The following is a 15,293-nucleotide window of genomic DNA, read 5'->3' as shown; positions in this document are numbered from 1 at the left end:
ATCAAAGTTAATGTAAAGATTGTGTAGAAGCAACACTGGGAATCAATCTGAAATGCCCATGCAATTTGAATAGAGCAATATTGGTGATATAATGGGGAAATTGACTTTAAAAGAATTAAAAGACTTAAATGTCCCTAACTACCATAGAATAATTAAGTGGCATGAGAATGAGAGAGGGAAAATAGTGTCTTTGGCAGAGGAGGTATATGAAGGCAGTCAAATGGAATAAAAAAAATCATTTGCCATAAACTTTTTGAATGTTAGAACCTTTTTAGTCTTTTTGACAGCAGATCTGGTGTTATAATCTTGATCTGTTCTGTAAGATACTTCTGAGATCAGTAAATGAAAGACTATGCTATATATTCAGTAAACATTCACAAAACCCACTAGCTTTCCAGGATAGAGGAGCTGTTTTTTAATATGTGGGAGGTGTTTGTGGTTTTGGTTTGGGTTTTTTTAAATGCTCTCTTCAAATTTTGGCTGTGCCAGGTCATGAAAGATCTCAGTTCTTCCCTTTTTTTCAGAATACAATCAAAAGAACTGTATTTAAGGTTATGTTTCCATAGTAAGGATAGGTGGAAGAAAGGCTCTGTACACACACAAAAATGAGCAACTAAAAAGTTATTGAAATTATTTGATGTTACATGAAGTACGTGAAAGAGAATACTGAAGAGCATGGGCTTTTTAAAATTGGAATTGACCTAAAATAGAAGTTAGCACCATGATGTTAATGTACGTACCATTTGTCTGAAAGCAAATAAACATACAACTAATTTCCTCAATACAGACTTTGTCTTTTAGCCACTTGGCAAGTATTTTCCATCTTATTTTTGATGTGTGCTATAATCGCCATGCTTATATATGCTAATTGCATGAATCTGTGTGGCAACTGGAACAGAAGCACTTTCATTCATTGGCACCTTTTAACAGAGGTCAGCACTGTTCTGCTCAGCATTAGCTTTTATTTCAATTTTCAGCAACCAGTGAAGGGAGGGAGGATGTGCCTAGGAAGAAACAAACATTTTTTCTTAGCATGTTGTTTGTGTGTACAATTCATTTCAATGGCAAAACAGTAAATACAGTAACTGCATGTTAATGATCTGTTAAATAGAGTTCAAACCACTAGTGATTTTAATTCCATTTTTGTTTATAAATAAGTGCTTCTACTTGTGTTTTTAGAGCTAAAGTTCATTCTCACAGGATTTAGCTTTACTTTGGTAGCTGCCTGGTGCCTAGGTAAAATCAAAAGGAATAGCAAATAGCAACATTGAAAGCCAGGAACGAAAACAAGTTTCATCTGAGGGGAAGCAATCCTTTTAAAAGATCAAGGCCAAAACTGTTCTAAATTCTTTGAACTAGCTCTTTCTGTATTTTCATGCTCTAAGGAGTCATAAGGGTTGTAGGAAAGGAGTTAGATTTTCAGGGCTACTTTTGGAGAAATACTGAGTTTCAAACAATAAACCAAGAAAATATCTGTGCTAGCTGCAGAAGCTCTCCAGCCTCTCAGCTAGAGGGGGACTATCGTTTTAGCCACATGTTAAAAGGAAATGAGTTAATATTTTCTATCAAAATGTTAGCTTCCTCTATAGAAAATGTCACTTGTCAAAAACATCCTTTCCTCACTTTGCATAATCTAATAGGAAACACCTTCTTCAAATGCATTCAAGTTTCTGTTTCCCTGTGACAGCTGTTGAAAGGATAAACTGTTATCTACTGATAGAAGCAAGAGAGTGGTGGTAGGACATCCTGATTTTTAATTATTGCTGTTACAACTAACTCCTCGCTGGCTTTGGACAATTTACTTCAACCTCTTTTGTTTGATGTATCTTTTAATCTATGAGCTGGGGAAGGCAGCAGTAGCTGTTAGTTAACATGCTAGGAAGAGTAAGAAGTGAACCTTTCAAGTTGAACATGGTGTTTGGGATTAATTTTTTTTTAATGCTTTAGAACAGTTATCAATAAATCATAACTATAATAAAACATAACTATAGTGTGTTTGTAAATAATATCTTCTAGCTCTGATTCTTGCTGGTATGATTAAAATTCTGTCCTCCTTTTAACCTTTCATTTCATGTTTAACTCTCTTTGAGAGAAAAGGGCTTGATTAAGGAGCATTCTTCTAATGAACAGATGCATTCTCCAGATACATATCTCCTCTAGAGTTCCCTTCTTTGTCTTTCTTGTGCTCAAGGAAAGTCAATTATCTTACTTGGTTGCCAAAAGAAAATACAACTTGCTTCTCTAGTGTGCAATTCATTGTTCTTCTAGAATAGAATAGAATATTTCAGTTGGACCTGCAACGATCACCTAGTCCAGCTGCCTGACCAATTCAGGGCTGGCCAAAGGTTAAAGCATGTTGTCAAAGGCATTGTCCAAGTGCCTCTTAAACACCGACAGGCTTGGGGCATTGACCAACTCTCTAGGAAGCCTTTTCCAGTGTTTGAACACCCTCTTAATAAGTAAATGCTTCCTAATGTCCAGTCTAAGCCTCCCCTGGTGCAGCTAATATGTTACAGAATAGGCAGTATTTTTTGTTAGACTGGTATGGCTGGAAATGGTTAACAGGTTCTTCAGGTTGGGAGCAGAGATAGACTTGTCCTAGTAGGTGCTGAGTTTTGCATTTGTGTTGCCCTACTGGTGGTGGCTTGTCGCCCTCTGCATGCTTCCCTGGAACTCCTCACTGTCTCTTTAGCTAGCCTGTACCATCCTTGTCTGCAGGGATGGTATTAGAGACAGTGTCAAAAGGCTTACCAAAGTCTCAAGGTAGAGAGTATTCATTGCTCTCCCCTCCTCTGCTGAGCCAGTTCTCTCTTGTAGAAGCCTGTCAAGTTGGTTAAGCACCTGGTTAATTTACCTGTCAGAAATCCACACTGACTACTGTTGATGACCTTGTCCTTCATATGTTTGCAAATGGTTTCTAGGATTACTTGCTATATCACCTTCCAGGGACTGGAGTGAGGCTGAGCATCCTGTAGCTCCCTGAATCCTGCTCCTTGTTCTTCCCTGAAATAGGAGTAACTTTTTCTTTTTTCCAGTCCTTCTAGCAACTACAAAGGTTGTGGAGGGGTAATTTGGGGAAAATCTTTTTAGTAATCTTTAACAGAAATATGTTTCAGTGTATGGAGGAAAACCTACTTATTCTGTAAGGCGTTTTTTCCATTTTTCTGCAACTTTAATTCTTCTAGCAAGTGAAATGAAACATTATCTTGCACATTTAGCAAGTGTGTATTTATTTCAGTTGTATATACCAAGACATAAGACTGAAGAAAGCCTGATGAAAACAGGTTTCTTAAAACGCGTTTTTATTCAAGGAAAGAATAGGAAACTGCTGTAGGAGTCTTGCCTAATCTCTTTTATAATACAAGAGTGCTTGCTGATTTTTGGCTTCACTATTTGAAATATGTGAGCTAAATCTAATGAGATGTGTGTAAGAGCTGTATTTCATCTATATAGCTGCTAAGTTAAACCAGCAGTATTGCCATGCTTCTAAAAGCTAAAGATAAGAACTGATACAGTAACAGTCCTGTATAAGTACCATGTAACTCTACTGCTGAGTTACCTTTTTTCCCTGTGAATATGCATCTAATTGCAGCATTGATCAGAGTTGCATGTTCACAAAAAGGGAAAATTGACCCCTGCTGAGAGTAGGTGGGGGATTAGGTTTTTTTATTAACAAACCATCTGCTTCTGTGTATACTGAAGACATGTTGAATGTTGTCTTGAAAATAAAGTGACAATCTGAGTCAATAAACAGGTTCTACTTGCATCCAATTCTTGTAACAGAGTTAATCTATCTGCCTATTTGATGTGATACCATCACTGATAGAATTAAAAATTGTTCTGCTTTTATTCCTCTGTGGTTTATTTTTATTTCAGGCAAACTATGACTTTATGTGACAAGAATGCTTTTGTTTTAGCCATGGGTTTAAAGGGGAGGGGCAATTTCTCTTTATACTTTTTGTTTTTCTTGTTATCTTTTGTTGCCTTGTTACTGTGAGCACTGCTGTAAATATCAGCTGTGCTACTGGTCAGGTAACAAGAACTGATTGTAACTGGTGAAAAATACAAGTTTATAGATAGCTTTTTGTATGTAGATATGCTTTGATTTAAGACTTACAATGGGGCAATGGTTTACTGTTTGAAAGAATTTCCCCATACTTCTAAAGTGTCTCACTTGGCTGGCATTAAGTACAAGGTTATTTATGCATTATAATATACGTATTATAAATGCCACTTCTGGTTTTATATTTTAGGTCTAAAAATATTTGGAGGGAGATTAAGTGGTTCAACAAGTAACGCTCTAATGGATGACAGAGAATTGCCACCAAATGCTCTACAAATAGACTCAAAAGACAGTCTTCCTGCTGACCATAGGGTGGAAAGTTTGGCATCTCATTTGGTTTCTTCAGCTGATGAAAATGAAAATCAACTTGACAATGATGGGAATGAGGTTCTGACCAGTAGTAGCATTGCTATGGGACAACAGGATAAAGGTGAGCAGGACAGCATCAATAATAATGAGAATATGGACAGTGGAGACTGTATCCCAAGCTGTAAGGAAAGTGAGACTGAGAGAAGATCTGTAAATGTCCATATGGACCCCCAGCTGGAGGAAAAGTCTGTTACAGAAAAACAGACAGGTGGAAAAAGAAGTCCAAGAAGCAAAAGAAGCTCCAGTAAGAAATTTAAAGGTACTTTACTAAAAAATTATTTTGTTCTGTTTACTTAAAATCATAACACTGTAATTCTAATCTGTGACCTAATAAGAAAGATATATGTTAGTTGTCATGCTAATTTTTTTAAACGTTTCCCTAAAGGTGGGTGGGTTGGTTGTTTTTTTTTTTTCAGAACTGTTAATAGTCCTAAATCAGATTCAACTCTAGATGTTTTCACCTTCCGTATTTAAGCGTTGGCTATGTAGCAAATGGGACATATCAAGGAAGCACAAGTAGAGGAAGGTGCGGAGTTTCAATATGGAAGCTGCGCTGACTTCCAAGTCAAAATAGCCAGACATTCAGGCAATACGGTTTTGTTCATTTGAACATCATGCTCGAGTGCAAGATTTTGGTGTCTTGGTCTAGTGTCAAGCTTTGAAATCTTGGTATGAGTACCAAATAGCTTGATCTTGGCCTGCTGTTGGTAAAATTTACTTACATTTATCAAGGCTTAATAGATAGTCCTAGGATGTGCGTTTTGGATAATGAGCTGTTCAAAAATGTGTTTCTACCAATTTTTGATGTTACTTCTCTTTTAGATCTTTTGGATATGCATTGGATAAGGAAAATGTAAATGCTTATTACATGTTCTTTTTTGAGATGCTTCTTCCCTTTTTGAACGAGTAGGATTTGTATGTGTCAATACAATGTGTTATTATATTAGGTTTTTGCCATAAATCATAAAGCTTATGTGTCATAGTGCTGCAAATATATTAATTAAAATCATTGTGTTTCATCACATAGATATCTTTAAAAGTTACTTGGAACAATTGAATCATGCCTGCTTCTTCTTTTAAGTGCATTTTTTTTTCATCTAAAGACTGAGAAGATCGGGAATTTGGCTACTTAAATTAGATGATTTTAAAATACAGTTTTCCCGCTAAGTGGCAAGTCTTTTGTGGCCTAATCTGAAAACTGATGATTATCTGAAAGGATTATAAAATAGGTAAAGAAGGGAAGGTAAGGAGGCTTTGTGTTCCATATCTTGTATGTATAGGCAAAATCTAGAAGAGAAAAATTGTATTTTCTAGTAGAGATAAGAGGATCTTGAGATTTGTCTTTATAGGGAGAATGAGTGTTCATTAAATGATGCAGAAAGTCATTAAGTATATATTTCAACTGTAGGCTTAATGTTTAAAAATAGAAGAAAATACTTAATTAAAGCAAGAGATTGCGGGAGAAGGATGGACTTCACAACTCTGAGAGTTATATTCCGAAGCCGTTTATTGTCTTGTCTGACTCCAATATATATCATAATTTTCGCTTAGTCACTGCGCACACACTCATGATTGGTTACAACTTGTTACACACACTATTGCAATTGGCTATATACAAAATATCATGCGCTGTCCACGTGCCCCTCACACAGTCAGGATTGCTGCTTGCAGGTGTTCCTGTTTTCCTCGCTTCTTCTTAGTTGTTTACCACAGCTCCTTCTCCTCAAGGCCGAGCCGTGCAGATATCCAGCTGTTTACCAGCTTCTCAGTGTCACAGCTCCTTCTCCTCGAAGAGCTGTGGTCGAGCCATGCTGGGTGATCCCAACAAGAGATGAGCATGAGTGATTGAGATCTAGTCATCTGTATGATGGAAATGACAAAAAACAAGTGGATGAAATGTGATACAGACGTTTGGACAGAGGTATTGAAGCCTGACGAGAGGAAGAAAAGGAGAAATTCACCCAAACACTGAAAGTTAAACTTTGGTTGCATTCTTTCTCCCTTAGTTTGTATTCTTGTTGATAAATGCAAACAACTGATGCAGAAGTATCACAAAACAAGCTGTGTACAGTAGATAGCAGGCAAAAAGGAGAAATCTGAAATATAGACAATTTCATGGAAAAATAGAGACATCAAATACTACAACAGAAAACATCCTGCCTGCAAAACTCTTAAAGAGTTTTTTTTTTTAATTCCTATGAACAAACTCTTACTACTTTATTATAAAAAACTCTGACTGTTATAAAAGGAAGATCAAAATATAAAATTACATTATATGTCCCATTGATTATGGGCTAATTTACACTTAGCTTTTTAGATATTCTCACATGATGGTTTTCCTGTTTTCATACAGTGCAGTGACTGTGTCACAATTTCTTGATGTTGTAAATGTTTTTATTTTGGTGACAATCTTCCATTTAATTTTTAACACCAGCTATTTTAAACAATTCCTGAGTTTCCCTCTACATAAAAGAACCAAGCTAGCTTTCTTGTCTTTATACCAACTCAGAGATAAAGGAGAGAATAATCAAACCAGGATGGAAGATCCCTGAGTGTGTGACAGCAGAGTGCCACACAAGCAAGCTGGAATCACAAACTAAATACTTGCATGGCATGTATTGTGGTGATATTTTTTAAATTTTTATTTTTAACTATTGCAAAATCATGAATAAGTTACTTTGACTCGTAGCTAAAGACAACATTTATGAATCTTCTTCTCTTTCTCTATAAGCAAACCTGGGTAGGGTCACTATTAAATGTTGCCATTCTGGAAAAGATGACATTCAACTTAAAAAGTACATTGTTCATATTCCTTCTCTTGCTAGTGACTAAAGCAATGAACCAGGAATATGGAAAACTACATTTTTCTTATTTTTAGTTATTTGGGACTTGCTCAGCAGAAGATTGGTGATCATTAGGGAAGCCAGTCTTCTGCTCTGGACATATGCTTTTACTTTAGAAGAAAGAACGAGTACTTGCACTTGCAATGTGTTTGAAACCCTCTAAATATTTTATTATAAAGCATAAACAGTTATTAATATTTGATTATTATGCTTGCAATGTGTTGAAGCTAGAATTATCCTAACTCCTACAATCAGTAGATTGGAATGCAAGATTAAGAATGTCTGTATCAGGTTGAAGATTCACCTAGTTCAATATCCTTCCCGACAGTGGCCAATAGAGGATGGCTAGGTAAGAGTATAAGGACAAGGCAAAGAGGTAGCGATTTGTTCGCCTGTTCTCCTTGCCGTCAGCGATTACCTGTTCTGGACTTCCCTAAGTGGGAGTTGATGGACTGTAATAGCTTACAGTGAATTTGTCACTTGACTTGCAGGGTTATTTTCAGTCTATTTCGGTGTCCTGGAGTAAGTGGTTCCAAGATTTCACCTATGCATTGTTTGAAGAAGCACCTCCTTTTAGACATCTTGATGCTGCAGTAGACGTATGAGAGTGAATTGACAAGTCTGCAGCTTCCAGATCCTAAATTTCTCTCACATTCTTTTCATATACTAATAATAGTTTTGAATAGACTATGATTATATCTGCTTAAGGAGGACACTGGTGATCAAAGAAGTGATGTAAATTTAAACTTTGGTGATTATTCATACTTGGGTTCCTCGTACTAACTTTAGTGCAGTAGAGGTAGTGACTCATGAAGTGTCATCTGCTTAGATGTATTTTTGTAAATGTGGACTTCAAATTATCTCTGTTCTCTGAAAACAATTTCATCTTTTTCCAAAAAAATCAGTCCTGACATAACTAGTAACTGTGATTGTAAAATCACAGTGTGTAATTCCTTAATGTAGCATAGCACAGTAACTTGCACTTAATCATTTTTCCCCAAGTTAAATTCTGTAACATACGCTTTCCCTGTAAATTATTCAGCATATTTCTTGAAGCAGCTTGAAGGTGGGGGAAGAGAGTAGAGTAGTTGGGATGGATTTGGTGCTGCAGCAAATGAAATATATGAATATAAACTAGTCAAATTATATGAAAATTCAAGCAATGTTATTTTATTTAGGGTTCTGTGCTGCACTAAATGAGATTTTGAGCTTGCTCAGTTAGAGCTATGTCTTTACCGCCAGCACTCCTGTCTTAAAATTTCTTCTCTTAAAAATGAAATATTTTCTTCAAATACCTTTTTTTTTTTTTTTTTAATTCTTGAATTAATCAGTCTGAACCAGCTTTATGGTATTAAGTACCAAAGAATGTTTAAAAAAAGAGATTACCATATGTTTTCTGTACTAGAAACTTCTGTTACTGGTGACTTAAGCTAATGCTACTGAACGTGAAAATTAAAATTCAATTAAAAAATGGAGGACAATATCCATAATTGTATTTTGATAGCAAGTGCCTCATACTTGCACCTCTGACCTAGGCAGGTGGCAAGAGCATCTTAATTTCATACCCTTGTGGTACTGACAAAACAAAAAAAAAGGTAAGTCACGTGTTTCTTATTTTTATTCACAAAATTGGATCTTTTTGAAAATGTGAGGCTGCTTCTGTGAACTCCTAGGGAAATTTTGAGAAAGTTTGCTTCTCCCTATATCTTAGGAAACATTGGCACACCCAGCTGGGCATAGAAGATGTCAATTGAAATCTCTGTGAGTCTGGCAGAGCAGAAACTTGAAGCCAGCTCTCTGCCACGTTCCTAGTGAGTGCTCTGGCCATTGGAGAGTTGATATCTTCTGTGTTTTTTCCCATTGATTTCCATAAAGGCTTTGGTTCCATTCTAGTATGGAACCCAGTATCAGTGTATGGAGTAAATATCAATGCTTTGCAAAATGGAAAAAACCTTAATCCTTACTTCTTAAAATATCAGAAATATATGTAAAATACTAATCTTCAGTTAAAAAAAAAAAAAAAAATCTGCTTTGGACAATAAGATTGATTCCAGGGAGAAACAGTGTTTTATGCCCTTTTGAAGAACATGGAGGAAAAAAAATAGAGATCTGTCCTTGTTTTAGCTGGGATAGAGTTAAATTTCTTCCTAGTAGCTAGTATAGTGTTGTGTTTTGAATTTAGGGTGAGAATAATGTTGATAACACACTGATATTTTAGTTGTTGCTGAGCAGTACTTACACTGAGTCAATGACTTTTCAGCTTCTCATACTGCCCTGCCAGTGAGGAGGCTGGGCATGCACAAGAATCTGGACAGGGCAGCTGACCCCAACTGGCCAAAGGGGTATTCCATACCATACATTGTCATACTGAATAATAAAAATGGGGGAGTTGGCAAGGGGTTTATGGCCACTGCTGGGGCATCGATCAGTGGGTGGTGAGCAATTGCATTGTACATCGCTTGTTTTGTATGTTAATTTATCATTATTATTATTTTCCCTTCCTTTCCTGTCCTATTAGATTGTCTCTATCTTAATCCGGGGGTTTTACCTTTTTTTCCTATTCTTTCCACCATCCAACTGCGGGGGGAGCGAGCGGCTGGGTGGTGGTTAGCTGCCTGCAGGATCTTAGCCCATAACACCTTTATGATGAGATAGCATTATGAAGTGTTACTGTCTCAAGAAAAGTTCTTGGTTACAGTGCTAATAAGGCACAAATGCTGTTTTGTGTTTGAAATAGAACAAGGTAGAATTAACCTGAATGGCTGTAAGGCCTTGCTTCAGAATCGGGGGAGTAGTTAGAGGGCAGAATTCGATTCCAAGTGAGTGACAGCTCAACTATATGTAGGAATAATATGCAGTTTATAAATTATGTGTTAGCAATAGTACCACAATAATATTAAAAAGAAGGTTTTTCATGATAGTTGCTATTGAGCATGTTTCAGTCAACATTCATGTTTTGATATGACAGGTGATTATTAACTGCTTAATAAAGTGCAGTTTGAAGTGACTGTTTTGGTTTTTTTCTGAGAGAAAAGGTTTGCCAGAACATGTGGACCCTCTTTTCTAGTTTCACGATCATGTGCTGAACAGAAAGCTGTATTTTTAAAGACAGCCTTAATTCCATCTCTAAAAGTACTTCCTGCTTTGTATCATGCATCCAGTTATGTCTCTTGTTGCTTTTGGCCCACAGCAAGCGCGAGTAAATACTGGAAAAGCAGCGACATTCATTAATATTGAAAAAGCAATGTTAAGTTACACCCATATTTTGTCTGGCAGTAAGCCCTGTGAAAATAGCCACCCACAGAGATTAGTAGTACTCCTGACCTGGATAGTTTACTTCATAAAGAGTTTAAAATAATCAAAAATGCAATGGTGGAACCTTCAGTGGACAAGCTAATGCATTTCTTAAGCCCTAAATCTTAAACTTGATTCATCACTATAGGGTTTCAGTTGCGATGAACACAAGGGGGTCTGAAATATGCTGAGCACCCAAGCTGTAGAAACAGTCAAAGTGTGATGGTTACTTGAAACAGTGCCGCACCTGTCCTGTTTTAAATGAGAATGTGGTTTTCAGAAAATGGGTGTAGTTGGGGAAGAATAACGTATGCATCATAAGTTGAGTTTATGGAAGTTTGTTGTGCACATTTCAGTGGCCAAATTCTCTAAATTATTTTTAAACATGGGATGTTTTTTTTTCGCAAGTTCAGTCCTATGTAAATGTATCAAATTCAGTGTTGTTTTATGAAAAAAAGTTGGTCATTAATTGGTGGAATAAGCTGTAGCTTTCTGGTTACTCCTCAGACTGTGTTACAGAAAGCCATAATTTATTGCTTTTATTGTCTCATCTTCATGAGGAACTGGTCCAATCCGTATACGGGTAGTTGATTTCTCCCACTACTACTGCTTGCTCTACGTTTCTTCCCTAATCTCATTTAACATTTCCTGGTAACTATCATATTCATGATCAGCAATACACTACGATTATTGCATTTCTATCAATAAAACATGGGATTTGCACCCAGAAAATTTTTCCGTAATATTTTTATACTGTTGTGCTTTACATTATCCTTCATATATGTTGCCAGTCCTCCACCTGCACGTCTGATTTTTTCGACTTCTATAAAATTGGAGACAGGCAACTGGACTGCCAGGGAATGTACCACGGAGGACCTAGTTTTCTGCCTACCAAGGAGTTCTGGAGGCCAAATTCAGTACATATCCTTGTGTCATTTTTACCAGTGTAGATCATCACTACTGGCTCATTCCCTGGACTCTTAAATAAACTATCCATCTAGTTGGGATCTTTCTTTTCAGTCAGCAGGACCATCCCCCTGGACATCTGTCCCCGACAATAGAATCCCCCACTGTCATTATCTGCTTCTTGCTGTCCTTTAAGATCCTGTTGTCACTGTGAGGCGCCACTATGTTATCATCTGAAGAACAGGCCAAATTGTCCTTCCTGCCTGCCTGCCTTCCTTCCCTGGCACATGTCCCTGTATAAGGTCCTTGGCAGAAGTGAAGAGAGAAACTGAGAACCTCCTTCACGCTTTCCTCGCCTATCTTCTTTTTGCCCTTTTTGAGCAAAACCATGTTGCAAACAACACCGTTTTCTGTCTCTGCTATATTACAATTCAATCTTAACATAGAATTTTGTCCACTTGGATCTAAGTATTGATTTTTTAGCTGAAACTGTAGCACTGGTCACAACACCTTTTATTTTAGGTCATTCTGGTCTCTTATTAATAACTCTGTAGAATAGTTTAGACTAGGTGGGGTTTTTTTGCCCCAAGTTAAAGTCAGGTCCCATTTAGAAATGTACAAAAATACCTGATATATGTTACTGTGTTTTTTCAGGTAGGTGAGCTAACACTGAGACAGACCGATCACAACTAATTTTGACAAGACCAGTATTTTATTTACTTGTAGAGATGTTATTTAAGATATTAGGGTTTTATTCGTAGCTTTTATGTTGAAATTTCCTTAAAAAGCAACTTGATGTATTTTTTGAATCCTAACCTAAGTACTTACTCTTTTTAAAGGAGTTCCTACAGTGGGAACCACAGCAATCAAGGAGGAAAATACTCTTATTACAGATACAGATTCTCTGCATGCTGAAAGTGCTGTTGAAACAAATGAAAACTTACACCAAAAAGAACAAAAACAAATGTTGCAGTCTCTTTTCTCTTTGCTCCGTGAAGAGGTTGAGCAGATGGATTCAAAGATACTGCCCCTGTGTCTTCATCAGGTACTTCCTATGATTCTGGGGTATTGCACACAATTTTGGTTTTGAGACCTTTGTTCATTAGGAAAAAATGCATTAATTCAACATATGCCAGTACTCATATCTTGACTGGGTATTTTGTTGTATAACAGGTGGTCAAGGCCAATATCTCCTCTAAGGTCTTCTAATATATGTTAAATCATAAATTGCCTTGAAAGTATATTCTGCAGTTAAAGGAAACTCTTAAGGATGGGTTTTCTAATTCCCCGAATGAGAAAATTCTGGTTTGGCAGGAAGATTTAGGAAAATCATTCTTCAATGTATCTTAAATACGGTTTGTAAGACACTGGTATAGATACAAGACAGCTGATGTCTAAAAAACATTTTAAATCTGGAATTATTTTTACTGTTGCAGACTTCTTTCTAGCATGAATTTCATGAACGAATGGTAAGATTTAATGGTTTTTAGTGTATACCTTTTTTATAGCACAGTTGCCACAGCTGCAAGACCAAAGGAAATACTGTGTGATTTGAAAAGCAATCTTTTTTACTAATTGGCCAGTATGTTCTTCTTTCTGGAGACTATGATGGAAGATCAATATGTTGATAGGACTTGATGCAGTATTAATTTATAGTTTAGTTGTGTCAGACTAACAGTGGACTAGAAGACTTATTGTCTGGCTGTAGTGTCTAATATGATCTATATATATAGATACTCCACAGCGTTTGATTTGACTTAGTTGCATTATCTTTATTGTGGAAAATTGGATAATTGTGATATTTTAAACTTCTAAACTGTGATGACACTCCTGCATTCTTGTTCTTTTTGATAGAAACAAGCGATTATATTTGAGAAAGATGTTTCTCTTTAGTATTGCAAGTTATAGGTAATTTACTTTTGGCATAGAATTTTAAATTAGTTTCTTTAATCTGTGTTGGGTGAAGATATTTGATATTGTTCCTTAACTTATTTGAAACTTAGCATTAGGGTTAACTGTTTGTACTTTTAGCCACACCAAATTCAGTGGTCGTTCATGAGTCAGTACAAAGGTCTGTTTTGGAAAACACCACAGTTAGGGCAAAAACTTAAAAAGGCTTTACAAACATTAAGGATTGTCATCGAACATGATGGAGGTGAAATCTGTTTGCTGCTTTGTATATGAGAAAGCCAAACCCTAAGGGCAACAACCTTTTGAAAGTCATACAGGAACTGTGACAGAACCGAGAACAGAATCTGCATTTCCAGATTCAAACGTAACCAAACACCATCTCTTTTTTCCTAAGAAATATCAAGCATTTTGAATGGAGCGTTTGAAAGAAATCTAACAGAACATATAAGGATCATAACATACTTTTTAATCAAGGGAAAAAATAAAGGATTTTAAAAATAGCATTCATGTTTTCATGTAAAGTTAGTCTATTAAGATTTTTTTTTCCTTTTCCAGAAAATTAACCTGTCGTCTTCAATCTTTTTTTCAGATTGCTAATACAGTAATTTTCTTTTATGCCAAGTCTAGCAAATACTCTTCTATCACACTCTCTTTTTATTCTGTCTGACAAAATTCAATGTAAAATAAAGAGCTGTGTCAGATGTTCTGAAGTATTAACAATCTGTGTTTTTAGTGGGAAGCCTGTATGAAATATTTAAAGACTGTGAGATATTAGGGGCTGTTCTAAGGGTTAACTTTTAATTAAAATAGGCTGTAATTTCTTTTCCTGTCTTGAATGGGATTCATGTGATTTGTTTAGCGTTTGTTACTAAATCTAAGAAGTACTTCTAAAACATAGATACAGAGCTTTGGCAGCTCCAGAAATCTTTAGGAGACTACTGCAGATAGCAGACAAAATGTGCAAATAAAATTGGTCCCTTACCAATTCTGTTTTGGAGGTACTGACCTCGGAATGGTCTAGTGGTTAGTAGTAAGGCTCAGAGCCAGGAGTCCTCTATCAAGTTGCTGTCTTTTTTGACCAATTATCTTTAGACTTTTACAAATGTGCCAGTTTGTTAAGACCTTCAAATTATAAGTGCCTAAATTTATATGCCCCAAAGATGTTGAGACTGAATGTTTGTGTGCTCCCCCAGAAGTCATTGGAGTATCAGCTATGAGGTGTCACAACCTGAATGTTCAGGTGTCGGCATACCTGCGATTACTGGACACATTTTGCAAGTGTGGCCCTTGCCACACCATGCATGGCAATAGGAAGACTTCCAACATTCTCTGTCCCTAAAGATTGATTAGTTAATGCTTGTAAAGGTCACTGATAGTGGAGAATGCTGTGGAACAAGATATTTTTATTTCTGAGGTTTGTGGCTGTGGTATTTTATTGGATTTAGAAACAAAGCCATCAGTATACCTCACATTTCTAGGAAAGCCTGCCCAGTTTTCTAGCAAGCACAAATACATTGTTGTTGCAAATCTCAAAGATTATTTGTCTACAGGAAGGAACTGGAAGAAAAATGTTTTGGTTACCAAACTGATCTGTTAAAGATAGGCATTATAAAATTTCCCAGCCAGGGTGAAGTTGTTTTTTAAGATGTTGCAGCTAGACATCTTGAATGTTTAGGCATAGAGATCCCTTGTTGAATTCCTAGCCATTGGCTAAGATAGCAGCTGTTACAGCAGCATTTGATGTCAGCTTACACATTTTGTTAAGCTAGGAGTACTGGAGATTGACTTAGGTGTTCCAAGTATTTTATATCTAGTCTGTCTTATGTTTGATTTTCCTGGTCCTCAGTAACTGCTTTGGAATGACTCCTCCCCACACACACCCCCGTTAAACCTCCTTAGCACTTTGC

General features: G+C 36.5%; 1 protein-coding gene across 1 annotated transcript in view; it reads left to right on the top strand.

The window, feature by feature from the left end:
• The first annotated feature begins 4,303 nt into the window (after positions 1–4,303).
• CNST (consortin, connexin sorting protein) overlaps positions 4,304–15,293 on the top strand; it is a 34,439-nt gene continuing 23,449 nt past the window's right edge. Inside the window, exons 1-2 of the mRNA XM_010289054.1 lie at positions 4,304–4,691; positions 12,315–12,520. Of these exons, the coding sequence (XP_010287356.1) occupies positions 4,304–4,691; positions 12,315–12,520 (594 nt within the window). The remainder of the gene's footprint in view (positions 4,692–12,314; positions 12,521–15,293) is intronic.

The sequence above is a fragment of the Phaethon lepturus genome, unplaced genomic scaffold, assembly GCF_000687285.1.
Source record: "Phaethon lepturus isolate BGI_N335 unplaced genomic scaffold, ASM68728v1 scaffold16226, whole genome shotgun sequence".
NCBI classification, from domain to species: Eukaryota; Metazoa; Chordata; class Aves; order Phaethontiformes; family Phaethontidae; genus Phaethon; species Phaethon lepturus.
This window is presented reverse-complemented; position numbering and strand designations above follow the sequence as displayed.